General features: G+C 43.6%; 1 protein-coding gene across 1 annotated transcript in view; it reads left to right on the top strand.

The window, feature by feature from the left end:
* Positions 1-5,029: 5,029 nt before the first annotated feature.
* Albfm1 (albumin superfamily member 1) overlaps positions 5,030-21,569 on the top strand; it is a 40,262-nt gene continuing 23,722 nt past the window's right edge. The window contains 7 exon segments of the mRNA NM_001108356.2: positions 5,030-5,245; positions 8,174-8,225; positions 8,702-8,843; positions 11,157-11,368; positions 14,550-14,682; positions 16,699-16,796; positions 19,107-19,236. Coding sequence (NP_001101826.2) covers positions 5,161-5,245; positions 8,174-8,225; positions 8,702-8,843; positions 11,157-11,368; positions 14,550-14,682; positions 16,699-16,796; positions 19,107-19,236 — 852 coding nt within the window. The 5' untranslated portion in view covers positions 5,030-5,160.

Below are 21,569 nucleotides of genomic sequence, written 5' to 3'. Positions count from 1 at the left end.
ACACAACACACACACACATACACACCACACAGACACAACACACACACATACACACACACACCACAGACACAACACACACACCCACACACCACATAGACACAATACACACACACATATACACACCACACAGACACAACACACACACCACAGACACAACACATACACACACAAACACCACACAGACACAACACACACACATACAGACACACCACACAGACACAACACACACACATACACACACACATACACACACACACCACAAGACACAACACACACACATACACACACAAGACACAACACACACACATACACACATACACACACACCATACACACACACAAGACACAACACACACACATACACACATACACACACACCATACACACACACATACACACACACACACACACACACGACTAAACAGTCATGATTCAGTTATCTCCTCAGAATCTTTTTTTTTTTTTTTTTTTCGGAGCTGGGGACTGAACCCAGGGCCTTGCGCTTCCTAGGTAAGCGCTCTACCACTGAGCTAAATCCCCAACCCCAGAATCTTTTTCGAACTGTTGAACCTGCCTTACTCTCAGGAGGTCAGAACTCTGAATATTCCTGTGTGGGAAGAATGTTTCTGGGTCCCCTTGTTGTCACTGAGAGGAGGAACCAGGGAAGTGAGCGCTTGAACCTATGTTTGCACACCATGGGTTGCACTCACAGCCAACTTCTATGGGTTGTTTCAAACCGTGTTTCCAGTGCTTTATACAAATCTCCCCATTTGGTTCTAACAATTCCCTGAGTATATACTTTTAATCTCACTTTACAGAGACTCAAGGTTTGAGGAAGGAAACTAGTTCTGGGCAGTGGTACACCACTAGTCATTGGAAAAAGAATGGAGACTTTTGTAAGGCAGGAATACCATTTCTTAGGTTCATCCATGTGGTGTACATTAAAAATCTTCTATTCAGGGAATGAAAGATGACTCAGTGGATAAAAATATAATGAGTTCAACGCTGGGACCCAGATGCTGGAAGGAGAGAATTAACACCCGCAAGTTGTCCTCTGACCTCCACACTTGTGCCTATGCATATAGACACACACACAAAATAAAATGCACGTTGAACATTTTTTTAGTAATCTTTTATGCAGAGGTCTGAAGAACGTTTGTGTCAGCAGTAGCAGGAGGGTTTGCTCTGTGTTCTACACCAAAACTCCTGCTCTGCCAGAGCTGTAAATGCTTAGCGGAAACGTCAGGAAATGAAGACAGGTTCTGAGCCTAGCGGTCCTGACTTTACTGACTTGAAAGCTCCATGTCTGCACTCAGAGGTGATGACCATCTCGTGAGGAAGCCAGGGTGATGTTTGCAAAGTTATTCTGGTATAGTGCGTCAGAAATAGACTTTCTGAATCTCACTCCTTTGTTCAAAAGTAGCTGTTAGATTCTTGATGTGAGTCAGACATAGTAGATGTGAATGTCGGTCAGATGTGTGCAGCTCCTGTGTCTTTCTGAAGTGTGTATGGGGGAGAGCAGGCCAGTAGGAGGTGGGGCCATAATAGAGGAAGGGGATGAGAAAAGACCCTCACCATCTTCCATAGCACTGCGATGGTCCAGAATGTGTGTGTGGTCCTTCAGAGTTCTACTGATGAATTTGATGTAGGGCCTGAGACTCTTTAGCGCTCTCTCTCTCTCTCTCTCTCTCTCTCTCTCTCTCTCTCTCTCTCTGTGTATTTTTGTATATTTTGAGGTTTTTTCTGGTGTGGTTTTTTGCCATACAAAAAATATTTAATTGTGTGCTAACATTAAAAATTAATTTTTAAAAATGGGAAAAAGGGGGGTTGGGGATTTAGCTCAGTGGTAGAGCCCTTGCCTAGGAAGCGCAAGGCCCTGGGTTCGGTCCCCAGCTCCGAAAAAAAAAGAACCAAAAAAAAAATGGGAAAAAGGATGTTTATTGTGAGTAATAGTACAAGTGTTCTGAGTGACAGTGGAAGAACAGTATTTGGTTCTTACAGGAATCAAAACGTTACAAGTGGCTTCCTTAGCCCCACAAGATTGGTAAACCTGAGTTAGGTGACAATTTAATTCATGTAAGTCCTATAGCAGTGTTTATAGTGCCATACAATAGAATATACATGTTATCTGGTGTGGTTTTTGTATGATGTACTACTACCATATTAAAATAAATCTACATTACTATATTAACTTGCCAAGTACAAGGGCCACCGGATATAGCACTGAATTTATAAATGCATTCATAAAGCTTTTTTGTTCTTTGATTATTTACCAATGGCATAATAAAATGGTTTATTAACAATAGGTTGTAGATTGTAATCAGGAAGGAAACAGACACAATTGGCTAGTTCAACTCTATTCCTAATATCGGAGCTGCTTTGAACTCGAGACTGCCATGGTCAGCACATATAAAACTCGAGTTCTGGAAGCTGCTGCCACCGTGAAGACTTTTGTCACAAAGAATGTTGCCACACCAATGGAGAGCACAGAGAACACACCAAGAAAAACATGTGACCAGTGGGATGTTAGCAGAGGAGGGAGGCGAGTATTAGAGAGTAGTAGTTTCCCTTTGCACAGAGGAGACTTGGAGTGAGGAAGCTTCAAACTTCCTGTGTGTGTCACACAGGACTTGCATCAATGAGTAGGGCACACTGGGGCTTGTTGCAGAAAGATCTGTACAGCTTGTAAATACCTCATGGTAAATCATACTCCCTAGGAATGAATGGGCAGTGATGGCTGGGAGTGGCATGACCTCCAGCCCCAGTCTTTGTCCTTTTGAACTCTGTTTCTACAATGTGAACAAGAATCAGGTTATCCTGTTGGCTGGGGAAACAGTATTTATGGAGAAGTTGTGAGTGGGGGGCACTGTAGAGACATCTGTACTACCGGCACTCACTCAGAAATCTGAGGCCAGAAGACTGAGTCTCAAGACAGACTGTTGGACAGGACACCCTGTCTCCAGCAAGCGTGCAAACAAAATCCCAAGTCAGCATTTAGCTTCACATTCGGATGCCTTTCTTTTCCTTAATCTCGGAGGCCAGCATAGAAACATTGTTTAAATGTTTTGTTTCATAGAAAATTATATAGAATGAATGACATTATAAATCCCATTCCATGGCCACTGTTTAGATAATCCTCACCACTTGTGCTTCCTGTGGTCTGGATTCTTTTTGCATTTACAAACATCTCTTACTAATATTCAAATATCTATGAGAGGAGGATTCCTCTGGAGACTAAAATGTGGGTGTTTTTTTAAAAGGCAGAAGTAGTTTAGCACTGGTTCCCACCCCAGTCCACCCCCAATCTATTGATGTGGCTGCACTATGAGTAATTCTAAGGCTGAGCTGCGGGTGGGGTGGGGCACAGGATTGTGACATCTGCCTGGGGTGCTGCTCAGGATGCACGACAGGAGAGGTATTAGCTTGGAGATGGCACAGACCTCTAATCCAGTAGTACTTGAGAGGCTGTGGTGGATACATTGTCAATTTACCACATTTCAAAAAGTTACTGTTTCAAAAGCCAAAATTGAAACCAACCGAGCAGTCAAATAAATAAATAGGGGACAATGAACATTAACAGCATTCAGAAGGCCCTGAAAGATGGTGACAACTGGTCAAAGTCAAAGGTAGCTTTCCCTTGTTAACCATGGCTTTCTATTTCACAGGTCATTCTTAGTCTTGAGCTGGTGTAGTCCAGATCTAAGTGACAACCAGTTAGGTTTTTTTTTTTTCTCTCCCTGGGACAAGTGTGAGCGCATACACATGGGCAGGTTCCTCTTCAGGAAGCCAGAAAAGGGAACCTATAGACTCTAAGCCTTTGAAATTCTTTTTCTTTTCCTTTAATTGAACATAGACTTTTTTTTTCTCTCAGGATATATCCTGGTTATGGTTTTCCCTCCATTGACTCCTCCCAGTCTCTCCCCACCCCCTTCCTGTCTGGGGCCATCTCGTTCCAGTCTCTCATTGGGGGGAAAAAAGGCTTCTAAAGGATAATAATAAAATAAAATAAAATAAAAACTAACATATGATAATAGAACAAAACAAACAAAAGAAAGAGAGCCCCCTCAAAAGACCCACTAGTTCACACACCTAGAAATTCCATAAAAACACTAAACTGGAAGCCACAATATATACCCAAAAGAGAAAAATACACACAAAAAACAAGAATAATGTAAATTTTAAAAAGTTTAAATATGATTTTATGAAATAAAAACCTTCCAAAGATGTCACTGAGTTCATTTTACGTTCTCCATGTACTGCTGGGCTTACTTTGTTTTCCTAGAGAGATTCTCTTAGAGAAAACTACATTTTCATTTACAAATGGTTTAACCAAAGCCACCCTCCTTGTAAAAGAGGAAAGTGGGGGTAGGGAAGGCTAAAGCAGTAACCAGCAACCTCCCTTTTCCTATGTTCTGGTTGCCACATGTACCCATCGCTTTCTCTTCTCTCGTGGGCTCCCTGTTCGCTTGCCCAAGAACTGGATGAACAGCCAAGTAGGCAGCCATGGGAGGACATTAGTGCAGCTCTTGGGCGTGTGGGCTCTAAAAGTAAGTAGACCTGATGTGTTATCTGTGAGACCATGAGCTCATGGTAAGAATTGGTCTTAATTTCCCACTCAGGCGATGATGTTGTGTGAGTGAAGGGCATGTGATGACCCTGGTTGACAACCAGCACCCAGAGATAGGTGCCTTTCCTTTGAGTTTGCCGGCCCCGCTGTGCCCTCTACCTCTCCTCTCTCCAGGGTCTTGGCAATGCTGATCTTTGGCATTGACACCTGAGTCCAGACCATTTGCTCAGCCAAGGGTATTGCATGTTTGCTTCTGATTTCCTCTCTAGAACTTCGCACATGTCAACAAGCGTTTCTGTGAAATGAGATGCTGTACACCGGCATTCACCCACATGTGGATCGGTTGTTTTCACAAGGCCTGTGTGTTGTAATCTTGAACAAATCGTAGGTAGACATTACCTGCTTTAAAATCCTGTATTCATTAACGAACGCGAACATTTCTTCACTGTCCTGAGTTTGTCTGGTTTTCTGAGAGTCCACGGGAGCTTTAAGAAGAAATAATATTCACTAGAAAAGCTAATGGTTAACCTTGATTGCTCGAAAAGAATGTAGAAGTCTTTGTTTCTGTCAAACGGCGGAACTTCGTCTGAAACAATGGAGATTGCTAAAGCTCTATTTTTAATTGCTTTCTTCAGCTATGATAAATGCGAGTCTCTCCAAACAAGTTTACTACAAGCAGGTAGGAAATCTCTCCTCATCCTTGAGTTTTTGAGATAGGCTCTCTTACTAAACTGGACCTCACTGATTGGCTAAAATCTGTGTGGACTCTGTGTAAGGATTAGATCAGTAACCATGACAACCATTAACATGTGTGTGGAGAGCCTTATTTTTCTTAGACGTCATCACTGTCGAAAGAATTATTAAAACTTGCTGGACACCGTGAGTGGGATGAACACAGGAATGGGCCTGTAAGTTGAGGTCACTCATCTGGGGCTGTCTCGTTGAGCTTCCCTTCTCTGGCCCCATGCTAGGTGAGAGAACAATACATTTAAGCCAATGTTTGAAACTGGCCGAGTGAGTTCAAGCAGAGCAAAAATGGGAGTCACTCAAGAATAGAAGCTGTATTTTAGAAGCTACATCAGGACCTATTATCACAAGGCAATGTGCTTACAACTTTACACGTGTTTTCCTTTAATAATCTTTTACATGTGTGCATGTGTATCTTTCTGTGCATATGTATTTGTGTACATGAGCACAAGTGTGTGGGCACATTCGCATGTGCGTGATAGGCTGGAGGTAGGCATAGGGTGTCTACCTCAATTGCTCCTCATCCTTGAGTTTTTGAGATAGGCTCTCTTACTAAACTGGACCTTACTGATTGGCTAAAATCTCTGGCCGTGAGCTCCAGGGATCCTCCTACCCCAACACCAGGATAATAGATGCCAGCCATTGTGCTGGGTTTATACAGTAGGTTCCCGGAATCCGAACCCACATTCTTATGATTTACAGCCAGCACTCTACTGACTGAGTCGTTCCCCAGCCCCTCATTCGATCTTAGTACCCACCCAAAGCACTAAAACTTACGTGAGTGGTTTTTTTCTCTTTCTACTTTTTATTAATAGAAGTCCAAATCTAAAGAGCTGGCTTTAAAACCTACACTTTTGTGTGGCAATGGCAATTGGTAATGACTGCTTGCTTAACGGAAAGCTGCTTGGATCTTTAGAAACCGTTAGTGTGAGAGGAAAGACACAGTTTCATCAAGGGTTCTCTGTGTGTATGTGTGTGTGTGTGTGTGTGTGTGTGTGTGTGTGTGTCCTTGTGTGTGTGTGAGAGTGTGTGTCTGTGTCTGTGTGTGTGAGTGTGTGTATGTGTGTGTCAGTCTGTCTGTCTCTGTATGAGAGTGTGTATACGTGTGTGTCTGTCTCTCTCTCTCTCTGTGACTCTCTCTCTCTCTGAGTGTGTCTCTGTGTGTGTGTCTATGTGTCTGACTGTCTCTCTCTGTGTGTGTGAATCTCTCTGTCTCTGTCTCTCTCTCTGTCTCTCTGTCTCTCTCTGTGTGTGTGTTTATGTGTGAGTCTCTCTGTCTTGCTCTGTCTCTCTCTCTCTGTCTCTCTCTCTGTCTCTCTCTCATTGTGTGTGTGTGTGTGTGTGTGTGTGTGTGTGTGTGTGTGTAATGAGTGGCTAATGGAGATGGGCCACACAGAATGGGGGAGACTCCTTGGCCAAATCAAGAGTCACAGACCATTAATGTCTGGGATTCTGTTCCCAGGTGCTGACATTTACTTTTGAATGTGCTAATAGCTTTTAATGAAATAATCAAAGAGTTTAACCAAGTCATTAAGTTTCATTAAGAATTCAGAGCACTGTGTCTGTGTGTCGTGTTGAGCAGAGAGCAATCTTGTATGTGCTTCAGGCGCCATCCATCTTGATTTAAAAAAAAAAAAACATTGCCCTTTATTTTTTGAGGTTATAATACAATTACATCATTTCCTTCTTGCCTTTCTTCCCTTCAGAGTCTCCCATGCAATCCCATTCACCCGCCTTCAAATTCATGGCCTCTTTTTCATTAATTGGTGTATGGTTGTGGTTGTGTGTGTGTGTGTGTGTGTGTGTGTGTGTTTGTGTGTGTGAATTTACTTCTCAGTCACCATAATGTTATTTGTATGTATATGTTACCAGGGCTGACCATTTGCTACTGGATAACCAGTTGATGTGCTCTTCCCTTGGGAAGATCATTTCCCCTGCTCCCGGCATTCCCTAACTGCCTAGGTCTTTATCTAGGCCTCATGAGCTGCCCCTTCTTGTGTTAAAAATGTCTATTGATACCCTCTTGTTTCATTTGGGTTTTGATTGGCTTGGAGCTTCCAAGTAGGGTGGACCAGCTAGCTTGTGAGGCCCAGTGACCGCTTACCTCTGCCTCATTCACATCTGGATTACAAACTTGCACCACCATGCCCAGCTCCTTTTAAAGTTTTGATGTTTGAACTGTATCTTTGGGCTTAAAAGGCAAGAGCTTTACTGACTGAGCCATTTCCCCAGGGTCTCATTCAGAACTCTGAATTCAACCATGTGTAATTTACTTGTAACCAGTGATCGAGTTCAGCTCTATTCAAATATTAAAGACATCATTCACAGGAAAGAGTTTAAACTCAAAAGAAGATATATACCATTACATTGTTCTTATCACTACATCTAATGAAAAGTCCTAATTGAGTTAGCATAGATTATAGAATTTAAGGCGGTTTTCAAGCTGGAAAATTTCCCATTATACAAATGTCTTAGTCCATCTGAGCTGTTGTACCAAAAATTCTGCAAGGTGGGAGGACCATAACCATCAGAGGTTTAGCTCTCTCAGTACCTGAGGCTGGAAAGTCCAAAAGCAAGATGCCAGCAGACTCCGTATCTGGTAAGGGTTCTTGAACTGGGTGCCTTTGCATGAACCTGCTTTCAGGCCCAATAAGTGGTGTCTTTTCACTAAGCTTGCATGTGGTAGAAAGGATGAATGAGTTCCCATCAGCCTCTTTCATAAGGACACTAATCCCGAGGATGAGGGCCCCACCCTTATGACTATTACAAGTATCTACCTTAGGTTAGGATTTCAACATGTGAAAATCGGGGGCATACAAGCATTGAAATCATAGAGACAAAAAAAAAATCTTTTTCCCAGCCAGGCAGCATGTTAATGGGCAGGATCACCTGGAGGAGAAACTACAAGCCAGGTGAGTTTGGTTATCCCTATTCTTTTTCTTTTTTAAAAATTTGAAGGGAAGTCATTTGGGGGAAGAATAGGATGATGGTGGTGGAGGTGGTGGTGGTGGAGGTGGTGGTGGTGGTGGTGATGGTGGTGATGGTGGTGGTGGTGGTGGTGGTGGTGGTGGTGATGGTGGTGATGGTGGTGGTGGTGGTGGTGGTGGTGATGGTGGTGATGGTGGTGATGGTGGTGATGATGATGGTGGTGATGGTGGTGGTGATGATGATGGTGGTGGTGGCGGTGATGGTGGTGATGGTGGTGGTGGTGATGATGGTGGTGGTGGTGATGGTGGTGATGGTGGTGGTGGTGATGATGGTGGTGGTGGTGATGGTGGTGGTGGTGGTGGTGATGATGATGGTGGTGGTGGTGGTGATGACGATGATGATACAATAAAGGAAGAAGGGACATTTGCTGCTTGCTCAACATACAGATTTTACCTTTCAGTGTCAGCATGATGGTGGCTCAGTTCCTTCAGGATGCAGCTTATGACAAAGTCCAAGCCATAGCGCAAGAGCTGCTGGATCTCACTGGAAAGTGTAAGCTTCTCAAACCACATGAGTTCCCCTCAGAGTGTGCTCATCGACTGGTAGGTGGATCAAGTGTTGCTTTCTTCTCCTGTCCGAGCTAGATGGTAAACAAAAGATGTTGCTGTAAACAGGACTGGTTGAATAATTAGACAGGACATGGCAAAGCGAGAGTATGCGTAGGAATCACATGCCAGATACAATCTTTGTGGACTTCTAAATCTACATTTAACCAAATTCCGTCTGGGAGCCCAGGTTCTGAGGGCCAAGCAGAATGAATCAGTGACTCACAGCTCTGAAGATCAGCAGCTGTGTTGATCTCTCTGCCCGAGTCACCAAAACTCTGGTGTCTGACATCTTCCTACAAAGAGATTGAACTGAAATGAACATAAATTAAAAATGTCTTTAAGAATATGAAAAAGAAACAAATATTTTTACAGATTCCTTTCTCATTCACTAGAAAATTAGGGGTATTGTTATGGCTTCATTATAAACCTCTATATGCCTATACATGCACAGCAATTTCAGTGAAATAGGAATTCCTTGAGGAGATATGTTTTTTTTTTCTTTTTTCTTTTTTTTCAGAGCTGGGGACCAAACCCAGGGCCTTGTGCTTGCTAGGCAAGCGCTCTACCCCTGAGCTAAATCCCCAGCCCCGAGGAGATATGTTTAGTTTTTCAATTGTGTGTGTGTGTGTGTGTGTGTGTGTGTGTGTGTGTGTGTGTGTGTGTGTGAGGGGGGGGGACAACTTGTGGAGAGAGGACAACTTATGGAAATTAATTCTCTCCTTTGACAGTGTGGGTCCCAGGGTTTGAACTCAGGTCATCAAACTTGGCCGCAAGTGCCTTCAGCCATTGGGCCATCTCATACCCCCTCCATGGCAATTCTTGATGAACACTAACATTCTCTTAGAACACAGAGGTTCAGGATCCGTTATTTTCATGCTAAATAATGTAGCATACACATGAGGAGAAACTTTTCTTCTTTGTAGAGTTTTCTGCTCCATCTCTTGGGCTAATGCCTGGGTGTGGATCACGTGCTAGACTCTGTCATGGGTCTACATTTTTAAATGAAGGTTCTGCCAGTGGCTGTATGAGTTTTTAGAGCAACCCCTTCTTTTAAAATTTCCATTTCCAAAGATGACTTTTTTCTGTATTTATTTCTCAAATGTGAAACACTTGCCAGCTGAGGTTTACCAAGCGCCGTACGTTTACGGCCAATTAAAACCATTTGAAAACACTGAAATCAATACAATTCCAGCTGTAAAGCTGACAACACACGCACACTGATAAAAAGTTCAATTCTTAAAACACGTTCCCATGGAAACAAACCTAAAACTGACTAGGAAATAAACCAAATTAGCAGTGCTTTTTTGTTTTTGTTTTGTTTTTTTGGTGGATAGTTCTCGTTAGAAATACCCTGCCCTGGGTATTCTGAATCACATCTAGTTAATTTTTCAAAAGCCGTTCGATCGCTTGGGAACGAAGCAATGCTATAGGAAAGGGAAACTGGTAGATTCTCTGTGATCAACAGCTAGCAGGTGTGAATTTAGATTTTAAAGCCCAAGAGGGGCTAGAAAGAGGGCTCAGTAAACACTTGCTGCTAACCCTGACAGCCTGAGTTTGATGCCGGGAGGGAACCCGTACAGTGGAAGGAGAAAATCGTCTTCCCCAAGTGGTCCTCTCCCCTCTATACCTGCTCCTAGGCACACACGATTACCACACGTAATAGGCAAATGCATGTTTTTGGTTTTTTTTTTAAAGTAAAAGATTTGTACTTAAAAGTTATGGCTGGGGACTGACATGTAGTTCAGTCTATGAAATACTTGTACATGTATGAAGACTAAGTGGAGGTCCTAGTAGCTATGTCAGGTCAGATAGAGCAGTGGATTTCCTTAACGCCAGCTGTAGGGACCAGAGACTGGTAGACCCCAGAGCTTATTGATCGGTCATTACAGCTGTGGTTGTAGGTTATCGATCGGTCGTTACAGTTATAGTTGAAGGTTATTGATCGGTCGTTACAGCTGTAGTTGTAGGTTGAATGAAGGACTTCCTCTTAGAACTAAGATGAACAGTGATGGAGAAAGACTCAGCATTGACCTCTGCCCGTGCACATGCATGTGCATGCACTCTATGTACGCACTTACACGTATGCGCAAAGATGTGCACACGTGCACACAGAATAAATTAAAAAAATTAAAAATTAATTAAAAATACACGTGTACGCATGGAATAAATCATCAAGCGAAATTGAAGTCTCTGTGTCCATGGATTTTTGGATCCAAAGCTCAGCATAGTGTGCCCAGTTTAAGTTTCTCATGGTGAGGACTGCCAGTCTCCTACACTTCCCCTGTACGTCCCCCTTTCCTCCAATAGATGGCTACCTTCCTTACACATGTTTGCGGCAACCAAGGGCTGGTGGATAATCAGGTGTTCACTGACTGTTGTAAGATGAAAAATGCAGCAAGACTCAGGTGCTTCCTGTCGTACAAGAAAGACGATGCAGACAGCCGTGATACACCCCTGATGCCAAGGCCTGAACTGATCTGTGCGCTGGCAGAGGAGGGTAATGTGTCCCTGAAATTGAGGTAAGCCACTTCTCTTTGACATCGTCTTTTAAAAAGAATATTTTTTTTTTTTACAAAGTATAGTTTCCAATTTTTAAAGACAGATCCTTTCGCATACAAAGTTCTCTGGAAGCAGTGCTTTATTATGTAGTTAAAATGGAAGCTTGAGCTATGGTTCTTTTCTTTCTCCTTCTAAAAGGGATGCCAATTGATATCCTAGTGGATACATAAGGACTGGAAGTGTCTGAGGTGGATGATTAGAAATGACGAGGCCCTGTACAGGGCTTGCTTCTTTGATTAGAAGAGCAGTAGAAAACAATACTCAGTGTTGTCCTGAGAAACGATCTTAGTGCTAAACAAACGCTGAGGTTAAAACGGCGTAACACCTAGGGAAGTAAAAAAGGAGGGCTGGTGGCTGTGTGCTCAACAGACAACCTGACCAAGGACAGACAAGGCTCTGGGAAGTTGGCAAAGCCACTCTAGGCAGCCTCCTGCTGGCTCCCACAAAGCCCACCTGTCCCCTGTGAGGAACACAAAGAATGCCCCTGACCTTATCCCTCGTGAACATCCCAGCACCGTGGATAGATGCACTTTGTACATGTTTGCATCTAAAGCATCAGAATGTAAAGGGTTTAAACTGGAAGTAAGAATGGCTTCTAAGCCGGCTGCTACCCATTCCAGGAAGGAGGCCATCCCACACCACCCCAGGGATGACCCAGGGGAGGAGAAATGGTGGACTAAGATGTCAATCCAGATTCCAGGGCTGTCCTTTGCCTGTGCTGCTTGGCTTGGTCCTCCTGTCCTGTGAAGGGAGACTTGTGCCTCTGTATCCTTACCGGCTGACATAGCCATGTCTAATGAATTATTGTTCGAGTGCCACCATGTGAGTTCATCTTCTTTGGAAGCATTAGAATCAAGGTTGCTTCAGAGCTCGGTTATAAGGGGATTCAGAGGGTGCCATATCTCTCTCTCCATGTACAACAAAGGGTCCAGTTGACTAGGCTAACCTAGGAAAACCATAAAAAAGCAGAGAGCACTGGGGACAGTAACAGGCCCCCGTCCTAGTGAGATGCATCGATGGATAGCAGAGCCCCTGAGAGCTATAGCATGAAGTATGTCATTTGAGCCAGGAAGCAGCAACAACTGCAGATTAAACAGAGGGGACTTTTCTAGAATAAAACACGGACTGTGTGATTCTGGGATGAGTGACGATACTATGGTATTATTAAGATCACAGTCTGGAACCCTAATTAGCATGGAGTTGCATCTGTCGAGAGCCAAGTGCTAACAAGTAGTTAGGGTTTAGAGCCAAGAAAGAACAAGAGAAACTGTAGCTCTCACGGAATGGGGCTGGGTCCATATTGCTTGACTCAGGCACCAACATGAGGACTAAGGCAGAGATCCAGTTGCTGGATCTGGGGTCTGGGAGCCTGGCGGTGATCTGACAGTGGCTTGTACACGTGTTAGTCTAGACCAGGGATAATTGAGGAGACTCGATGACATGGAGCTGAGCAACCCAGACCTGTTCACACTTACAGAGATAGAACGGACCTCGGAGGTTTCTGGAGTTTCATGAGAGAATCGTATGGCCTTAGACAGTGTCACACAAGTTCCCAAGTGCCTGGCAGTAAGGGTAAAATATGAGGATAGCTACTCATGTACTAAAGTGCTACCTATGCACGCTGTTGTTTACCTCAGGCTTCAGGCAAGCCCAAAGCATCCCCACAGCAGATGAGGTGTACAACCACTGAATTGAACTGTCAGGGACATGGGTGGACGTCACGCTCCCCAGCTGAGCTATACTCCTTGATGAAGTGTCTGCTCTTGGAGGTCTGCTGGTCAGGACTTTAGCAGAGAGAGGCCTTCTCATTCCTGGTCTCATTGGCTGCTTCACCCATGTGCCAGGGTCCACGAAACAGGAGCTTCTCCCTAGGGCTCCCTCGGGAATGGGAAGATTCAATATCTACGATAATTCCTTTTTGAATAAAAAGTTACTATGTGCAAATGTGTGTGTGTGTGTGTGTGTGTGTGTGTGTGTGTGTGTGAAAGGATAACTTTGTGGGACCATTTCTTTCCTCTTCCCTTGACCGGTGATTCGGCTGTCAAACTGGTCACCAGCTAGCATGACAAGAAGCTTTACCACTGAGCCATCTTGTTAACCCCTAGGTTGATTCCTGTGACGCTCAACTGGCTTGACTAGAAGACCTGGCATTCTTCTGTTAGCTCTTCCCTTCGTGACTCTGCTACATAGTTAACTACAGTGCAACTGTGATTTCCATTTTGGCTTCCAGCCATACTTGGCTGCTTTGACATCGGCTACCTCAGGTTTTTTGGTTTTGTTTTTTTTTTTTGTTGTTGTTTTGTTTTGTTTTTGTTTTTCCAGCTCAGCTCAAATCCTGACAACTCTTATTTCATGACTAACTGGATCTCAGATGCCTGTGCTTTGGGTTACGGCACCAGGAACATGTGTTTATAAAAGAAAGAGGATTGAGAGCTTTGCAAAGAAATAAACGGTCAAGCCTAGCAGCTGGGCATACCTGTCCAGTCATCTTTTATTGATCAAGGCTGCCAACTTCACTACAGGGGCTGGGAAAGTAGCGTTCCCAAGTACACAGGAAAAGGACGTGGGTTTGTGCGAGCATACAAGTTTGGTCTATAATGCCTACTTGTGCTGGGTGCATATACGTCTTATATATGAGTCTGTTTTTTTTAACGTGTTCCACAGGCAAGAATGAGGAGACATGATTTCAGAGAATTCAGTAACGAGCAAAAATACTGAATGGTAGGTCTTAGAGGACAATGGCATTAGAAAGAACTTCTGGATGACCTTGAGAGACTTCTGACCAAACTCAATACTTGTAAAGTCAATTCCTAACCCAGATGGAGAATCCTACACATCAGTGCAGCTTAGACTATTGAATTTCCCACCTGAATGTCTCTCTAAGGAAGTGGAGAGATCTAATTTCTCATCATGGTTAGCCCGCCTGACACAGTCACTTCATGCGCACCTGGAGAATGATCCTGGTGCCTTGTTCATAGTGAACATTTGGTGGTTCTAGGCAAAGTTCTACCAAATCTCGATCCCTGGAATTTCCAGAAGTTTCAGACAGACGCAAAATGAACAAATGCTGTGTGTTTGAAATGCCATTGGCAAATGGGCCTCAGCGGCAAAGCTCACAACTTTCCAATTGTCAAATTACAGGTATATCTATGAAATGTCTCGGAGACATCCATTCTTATACGGACCCACTCTCTTGACCATGTCGGCTTGCTATGAAATAGCCGTTCAGTCATGTTGTCAAAAAGAAAATGCAATGGAGTGCCTGCGGACCAAGGTATTGTATACGCATAGCTCGGTTGTTTAGGAAATTGTGGATTGTAGAGAAGCAGCATCACATTACCCCACAGTGTGCCAGAGGTGCACAATCTGACGCTCTTCTCTGGACCTAGTATATAGAGTTCATTTCATAAAAGACAGGTAAGTAATCTTGCAATGTGAGAAGCGTGACAGTTTCAGAAAATAAACATTTAAGCATTCCAGGCACGGTTGCTAAGTAACCAAACAACCCAAAATTCAGAGATGCAAAACAATGATTATTTTATTACTATTAGTGTCTGTGAATCAGGATCTCCAGAAGTAACTCACTTGGGGCTTTCTGGTTCATAAACTTTCGTGTAATTATAATCAGATAACATCTGGATCTGGGATTCAGGAGGAGCTGGGGTCCCCAGGTGTTGGTACACCTTCTCTTCTCTTAGTGTACAATTTCAGGTATGTGCATGTAGTATTCTTGCCTAAGCTACCTTGGGTTGTTTCACGGCATGATGGCCAGAGGGAAACTGGATTGTTTACTTTTAGCCAAAGCTTCAGGAAGGAATCTTCTAGTAGACAAAGATGAGGCTCCATAGCCATCTGTAATCTAGCCTCTGAAGTCGTTTCTACCACATTCTCCTGTTTGAAAGACCGTAAGACCTCCCTGTTGGGAGAGGGCCTGTATGTAGACTTTACTTCTTGCTGGGAAAACAATGATCAGTTCCTTCTCAGAAAAACACAGGACAGGAGATGTTTTAGTCTTTTGACCGTCATTGGATAGATGCAAACCAGCGGTTCATTTTAAGATAAAAATGCAAGCGTGTGTGTGTGTGTGTGTGTGTGTGTGTTGGTGTTGGTGTGCTCATTAAAAGTTCTAAATACTAACAGAGCCATGTTTGAGAGGCCACCAGGCAGATTTATACATGCCACGCTGAAAACTAATGATAATTTGATAATGATTATGGTGAATAGTTCAAGGCTACGTATGACTGATTTTTGTCTTGATGTCTTTATTGTTCTAAGAAACCATCCCATATCCTCTAAAATTCATAGAACTTTATCTCTTTCTCCTACCTAGTTCTTTCCTGTATATTCAAGAAAAATGAGGTATCCTGAAAGATTCTGCTAAGAACTTCGCAATTGCGATATTCTCTGTGAAAGCTCTGTGTTTAAATTCCGGACCTCCCATTATTCTCCTGGTGGATGCTGGTTCCTTCAGAAGGCAAAGCTCAGCTCCTAAGCAGGCAGCCATTTCTCTTCCCTCTTGGTTTCACTTTAGTTAAAGCCCGAAAGCCCATGGTTATACACTGATGTCTGTCTCCTTGTCTAGCATGTCAAAATAAAATACAAATAAGTTTGCCCGTTTTCACGAGGGTCTCTGAGGCCTCATGATGTTCTGATCACAGGCTCAGTTAACATGCAATATAATTGATTACGTAATTTCCTCCAAGGACAGAACAAGAGCCACTTAGAACAGACATCGTCGCCAGCAACACTGTGAGCATCCCAGTGGGAAGACGTCTTGTCTAGCTCCTGGTATCTGCTTATGTTAACACTGCGGGGCATGTTGTACACTTAGAGAAATTTCCCAGTGAAGAAAACATTGTGCCTTGTACGCCATCCTTTTAGGTAGAAATCTAGGGTTAAAGAAAACAAACGTTTGAAGTTAACATGCACTGCAGAATTGAAGCACCTATTAGAGTGCTTTGAGGCTCGCTCAGGATAAAAATGGGTTAATGACTTGGATAAAAGAAAGCACAGCTGTAGGGGGATTTCTGAGTCTCTTCTGGTAGGTCTCCAGACCTTACTTTGTTTATGAAGCTTTAAGCCAAACGATCTTTGGGGAGAGTGAGGTGTTATTTTTGCAAAAGCCTTGTCATGTTATTTCTTTGCAGTTAGCCCCTCTTAAGTCACTAGGTTGAAGACTTTCGAATGTCGAGGACATCAGTGATTTCTAATTTTCTTTCTTTTTCCAATGGTGTTGTTAGCATTTTCCGTCGCTAACACATTTCTTTAATGAGTTGTTTTCTGTTTGCAGTTAGAGCCCATCAGAAAATATATTAGAGGAATATCTGCAAGGCATCGTCATTTATGTGAAATTGGTACCAAGTTCAGTGAGGAAGTAGCAAGCGCGGTGTAAGTTTCCTGCGTGGATCTGTGTGCTCTGCTGCTACGTCATCTGTTTTGACTAAACTACGTTGAAAAGTCATTTACTGTAGGACTCTGGCATCGACTCTTCACGGCAATCTCCGGTTAAGTGTACGGGTTCAGGCAAGGTGGAGAGAGCTCCGGCAGGGACGGGGAACAGCTTTTGCCACCCTCAGCTGCTGGTCTTTCTCCTTCTCGCCGCCGCTGCCGCTAAGCTAAGGTTTCCTGGCCAGATTGAGCCAGCAGGAGACTGACTAGCCGGCGAGGGGTGCAGGAGAGCTTCTGGCTGCGATTTTGGGGAGAGCAGATCTCTTCCCAAGCATATGTAGCAGAGGATGGCATTGTCGAGCATCAATAGGAGGGAAAGTCCTTGATCCTGTGAAGGCTCATTTCCTCAATGTAGGGCTCTTATGACAGAAGCTCTCAGACGAAGGAATAATTCCTACACACTTTTAATTCTGAACATGACAGTTTTTTGGATGGGTCAGACCTCATTTACATATTCGGGGGCCTGGTCCTGTTTTTATGACTGATCTGTCTGGAGCCTACGTGACCTGACCTGTGGTCACGTCCTCACCTGTGGAGGAGGGGCTTAGGGCATTGCTCTACTGAGTGGTCTGTCTTAAACCTCTCTACAGGGGTTTGTGGTGGGCACAGCTACGTGACACCCTGATATTCTGGGAGAATGGGAATGCACCTGCCGTCTTTTTTAGGGTCCCCTGGGGATTCAACCTGTCTCATCCAGGAATCAGAGTACCTTTCACTGCCCGAAACCCCACAATTTACCTGTTTGTCAATATAAGCCTGGAATCTTTCTGTGTTTGTTTGGGTTGCCATTGCTATAAAGAGACACCATGACCTAGGCAACTCTTATAAAAACCATTTAATTAGGGCTATCGGACAGGTTTGGCAGCAGGCAGGCATGCAGGCTAGAGGAGCTGAGAGTTCTACATCTTCATCCAAAAGAAGCCAGGAACAGACTGGCTCCTACACGTCAAAGAGGAAGGTCTCATAGCCCACCCCACAGTGACATGCCTACTCCAACAAGGCCACACCCACTCCAACAAGGCCACACCTCCTGATAGTGCCACTCCCTGGGCCAAACACATACAAACCATCACACTTTTCTACATTTGTGCTTCGCATCTGTTCAAACGTGGCACAAGAGCTGTGTATGAAACCACATAGTCCTCAACTGGTCCCAGTATCTCCTCCGTTAATTTATCACAATTATCTCTGTGCATGATAGACTTTGGGAATTAAGGTTCAGAGAGTTAGGCCTGGAGAGAGAAAATACACACTGCTCTTACAGAGGACCCAACTTAGGTTTCCAGGAACAAAACCGAATGGCTCACAGTTCCCTGTAACTCAGCTCTGGGGGGGACCCGCTGCCCTCTTCTGGACTTCTCGGTCCACATATGTGCCTTTTTTATACATTGGCACACACATCCATATCATTATAAATAAAAGTAAAATTTAAAGAGAAGATGTGGGAGTTTGGCTGGGCATGGCGGTATATTGTCTATAATTTCATCATTTGAGAAGTAGATACAGAAGGATCAGGAGTTCAAGGTCATCCTGGGCTACATAGTGTGTTCAAGGCCAGCTTGGGTTATAGGGGGGTGGTGGTGGTGGTGGTGGTGATGGTGGTGATGGTGGTGGTGATGATGATGATGATGATGCAGAGACTAGCTGAATCTCCCTTCCCAGTAAAGAACAGAGAAATAAATATCTTCTTTTCTCTTGGAACTAAGGGATGGAGGAGGCCTTAAAGCATCCTCTTCACCTTGAATTCATGTTTGTTTGTTTGTTTGTTTGTTTTTCCTTATCACATCTTCCCCAGTGAGTGACAGCACTGGAGTTCCTGAAGGGCAGGGATATTTTGTTTCCAGAGAAACCCCAGAGTCTTGACAATGGGCACAAAAGAGCCCTGTGCCTCATTCAGTTTTCTTTGTGATGGGGCTGGCCATCTTTCTAAGATTATCAACATGTACGTTTCAGTGTCTCAGCAACTCAGCTTCTTTAAATGCTGAAAATTGCCGAATTTCACATTATTGAGATTTAATATTTGTGTGGGTCCGCACATCGGCACCAGGTCGGAGAAAACACCCCAATTCTTGCTAATTTATTTAGACACTTTTGGTTCTTTGAAGTGGAAATTCAAAATATGGAAGAAAGGGAGGGAGGAAATGTTTTCATTAAATTATAATCTCAAAAATAAAATAATTACTAAAACCAGAATGTTATGCTCATTCTAAGAAAAAAATAATGTTTCGATATACTTAATTTTCTTTACAGAGAATTGATTCTAGTCACTAAAAAGCAACCTAAAGCGAATTTTTCCGAAATCGCCAAATTGACCAGGGATGTTAAAAATCTGCATGCGACCTGTTGTGAAGGGAACACATTAGCCTGTGCCCTGGGCAGGGTAAGATATCTCTTCTTTATAGTTAGTTTTTTTTAATGAATTAAGTTTTTTCTTTGACAATTTCATACACATACAACACACACTGATTGCTAATGAAAGACCCCCATATCGGGGAGACCCTCACTCAAGTCTTGGGATGACGCAACCTCCCAAGAACTCACGTAAGACCGTCCTTGCTGTAATTCACATGAGGTTTATTGATAGGAACCAGTGCACTGGGGTCGAGACTCGTATCCCACACAGGGGCAGTGGAGTTCGACCACCAGTAGCCAAGAGAAGGGGAATTTAAAGGAAGAAACCACAACCCAATGGGGCAGGGAGGGCGTCATTGGAAAATGTCGAGAATACCAGTGAAAAATCACAAGGAGGAGCTTCCTGTTTCTCAAGATTGTTCTCTAAGATTTTAATCTAACTTTATGGTCAGCTAGTTCCTGGGAGAGAGTTGTCAAGCCAGCTGGTATAATTGCAGTTCCAGGGCCCGATCAGTTTCTGTCTTCTGCTCTAAACTTTTGACTGGGGGGGGGGGCAACCTTAAACTTCTACCTTTCACTACCATCCTCTCCCATATTAATCCTTAAAAGGATTAAAATTCCTAAGCAATGATACACTTGTAAATAATGAAACTAGAATAGTAATGATCGCTTCTTTCTGTCAGTAGACAGACAAAACAAAATCGCAGAAAGCCCTTCACACATAAACAGCACCTATGCCCAGGCAGTGACACAGGATTGCTGGGGGCCGGACTGCAGCAGGCGCTCCAGAACAACCTGCCCTTGGCAAATTTAATTGTTTTGTTGCCACAAACAAGCTTAAAGTAACTGTAAATTGTTCTGGATTTCCAGATTGTGGACCTGAGGTTAGAGACTTGCCAAAGCCAGTGTTTAGGTATCCAAGGGGCTTCCGTTATGCTTTAGGGAGATTTTGCTCACTTCCGATGAACTTCGAACCTTGATACACACAGTACAATATGGAATGCACTGTCTTCTTTGCATGATCACTTGATTTCTATCTTTTGCCTTGGTCTAACGGATCTCTCTCTCTCTCTCTCTCTCTCTCTATATATATATATATATATATATATATGATTTATTTATTTCATGTATGTGAGTACACTGTCGCTCTCTTCAGACATATCAGAAGAGGACATCGGACCCCATTACAGATGGTTATGAGCCACCATGTGGTTGCTGGGAATTGAACTCCGGAAGTGCAGTTAGTACTCTTCACCGCCGAACCGTCTCTCCAGCCCCTCACCGACGGGTCTTATAAATGAAAGCACTGGTCACACAAGTATGAGGACTGGTATTCTGATCGGCAGAACTCATAAGACGCTGGATGTGGTGGTTCATACACATCCAGTGTGCCCACAGTGGAAAGGGGACCCCAGAGGTAGGAGACTTCCCAGAAGCTCTCAGGTCAGTTAGTCCTACTATGGCGGTGAGCAACCAGAGAACGAGATCCAAACAAGAAGGAAGGCTTAGGACGGACAGTCGAGGTTGACCTCTGACCTCCACCATACACCTGTACTCAGACAGTCACACTCCACACACCCAACTCACATGTGTGCATGCACATGCATACACACACACACACACACACACACACACACACACACACCACATCCATCGAAAAAGGCATAGTGAAAAGTATTTTTTACATTTTAAACACTTGTGAATCTCGTTATGGTATATTTCAGTACTTGTGATGTGATATTTATGTGTTTGTACTGCAATTTTCTCATTTAAGCTATAACTGCTATGTATAAATATAAATACATATAAAATTTGGGTATTTGTTTATGCTAATTTCTAAAAATGAACTCTTTTTTCCTTTTAAAATTTCTAACATTTAAAAAATAGATTCACTTTTATTTGATGTGCGTATGGGTGTTTTCCCTGTGTCTATGTACTGTGTATGTGCAGCACCCAAGAGGGTCAGAGGAGGGTCGGATCCTCTGGGAGTGCAGTTACAGACGATTGTTAGCTGCCAAGCAGGTGCTGGGAATCGAATCCTGGGCCTCTAGAGGAGAAGCCAGTGCTCTTAACCCTTTCTCCAGCCCCCTGGACAGTTTCCAAATACGGCCAGGCTATGTGCTATTTGAAGTGTTCATTCAGCCTCAGATTGATATGGAGACGGAAAATACAGGACGCGTTGCCATTTCCCCTGATGTCTGCCCATCTTAGTGTTTTTCCAGCAAATCCTAATTGCTCGTGGATCCTGTAATCCTAAACTCATCTGCCTTTCCAGATGCAAAACCAATATTCACAGCACTTCCAATGTTGTTCCCAGGCTAACGCATGCTCAGAGCAGCCAAAAATTTGAGCTGCCCGATA

Source organism: Rattus norvegicus, chromosome 14 (genome assembly GCF_021556685.1).
Source record: "Rattus norvegicus strain SHRSP/BbbUtx chromosome 14, alternate assembly SHRSP_T2T, whole genome shotgun sequence".
Lineage (NCBI taxonomy): Eukaryota > Metazoa > Chordata > Mammalia > Rodentia > Muridae > Rattus > Rattus norvegicus.
The sequence above is the reverse complement of the archived record's forward strand: the minus strand, read 5'-3'. Positions and strand labels throughout refer to the sequence as shown.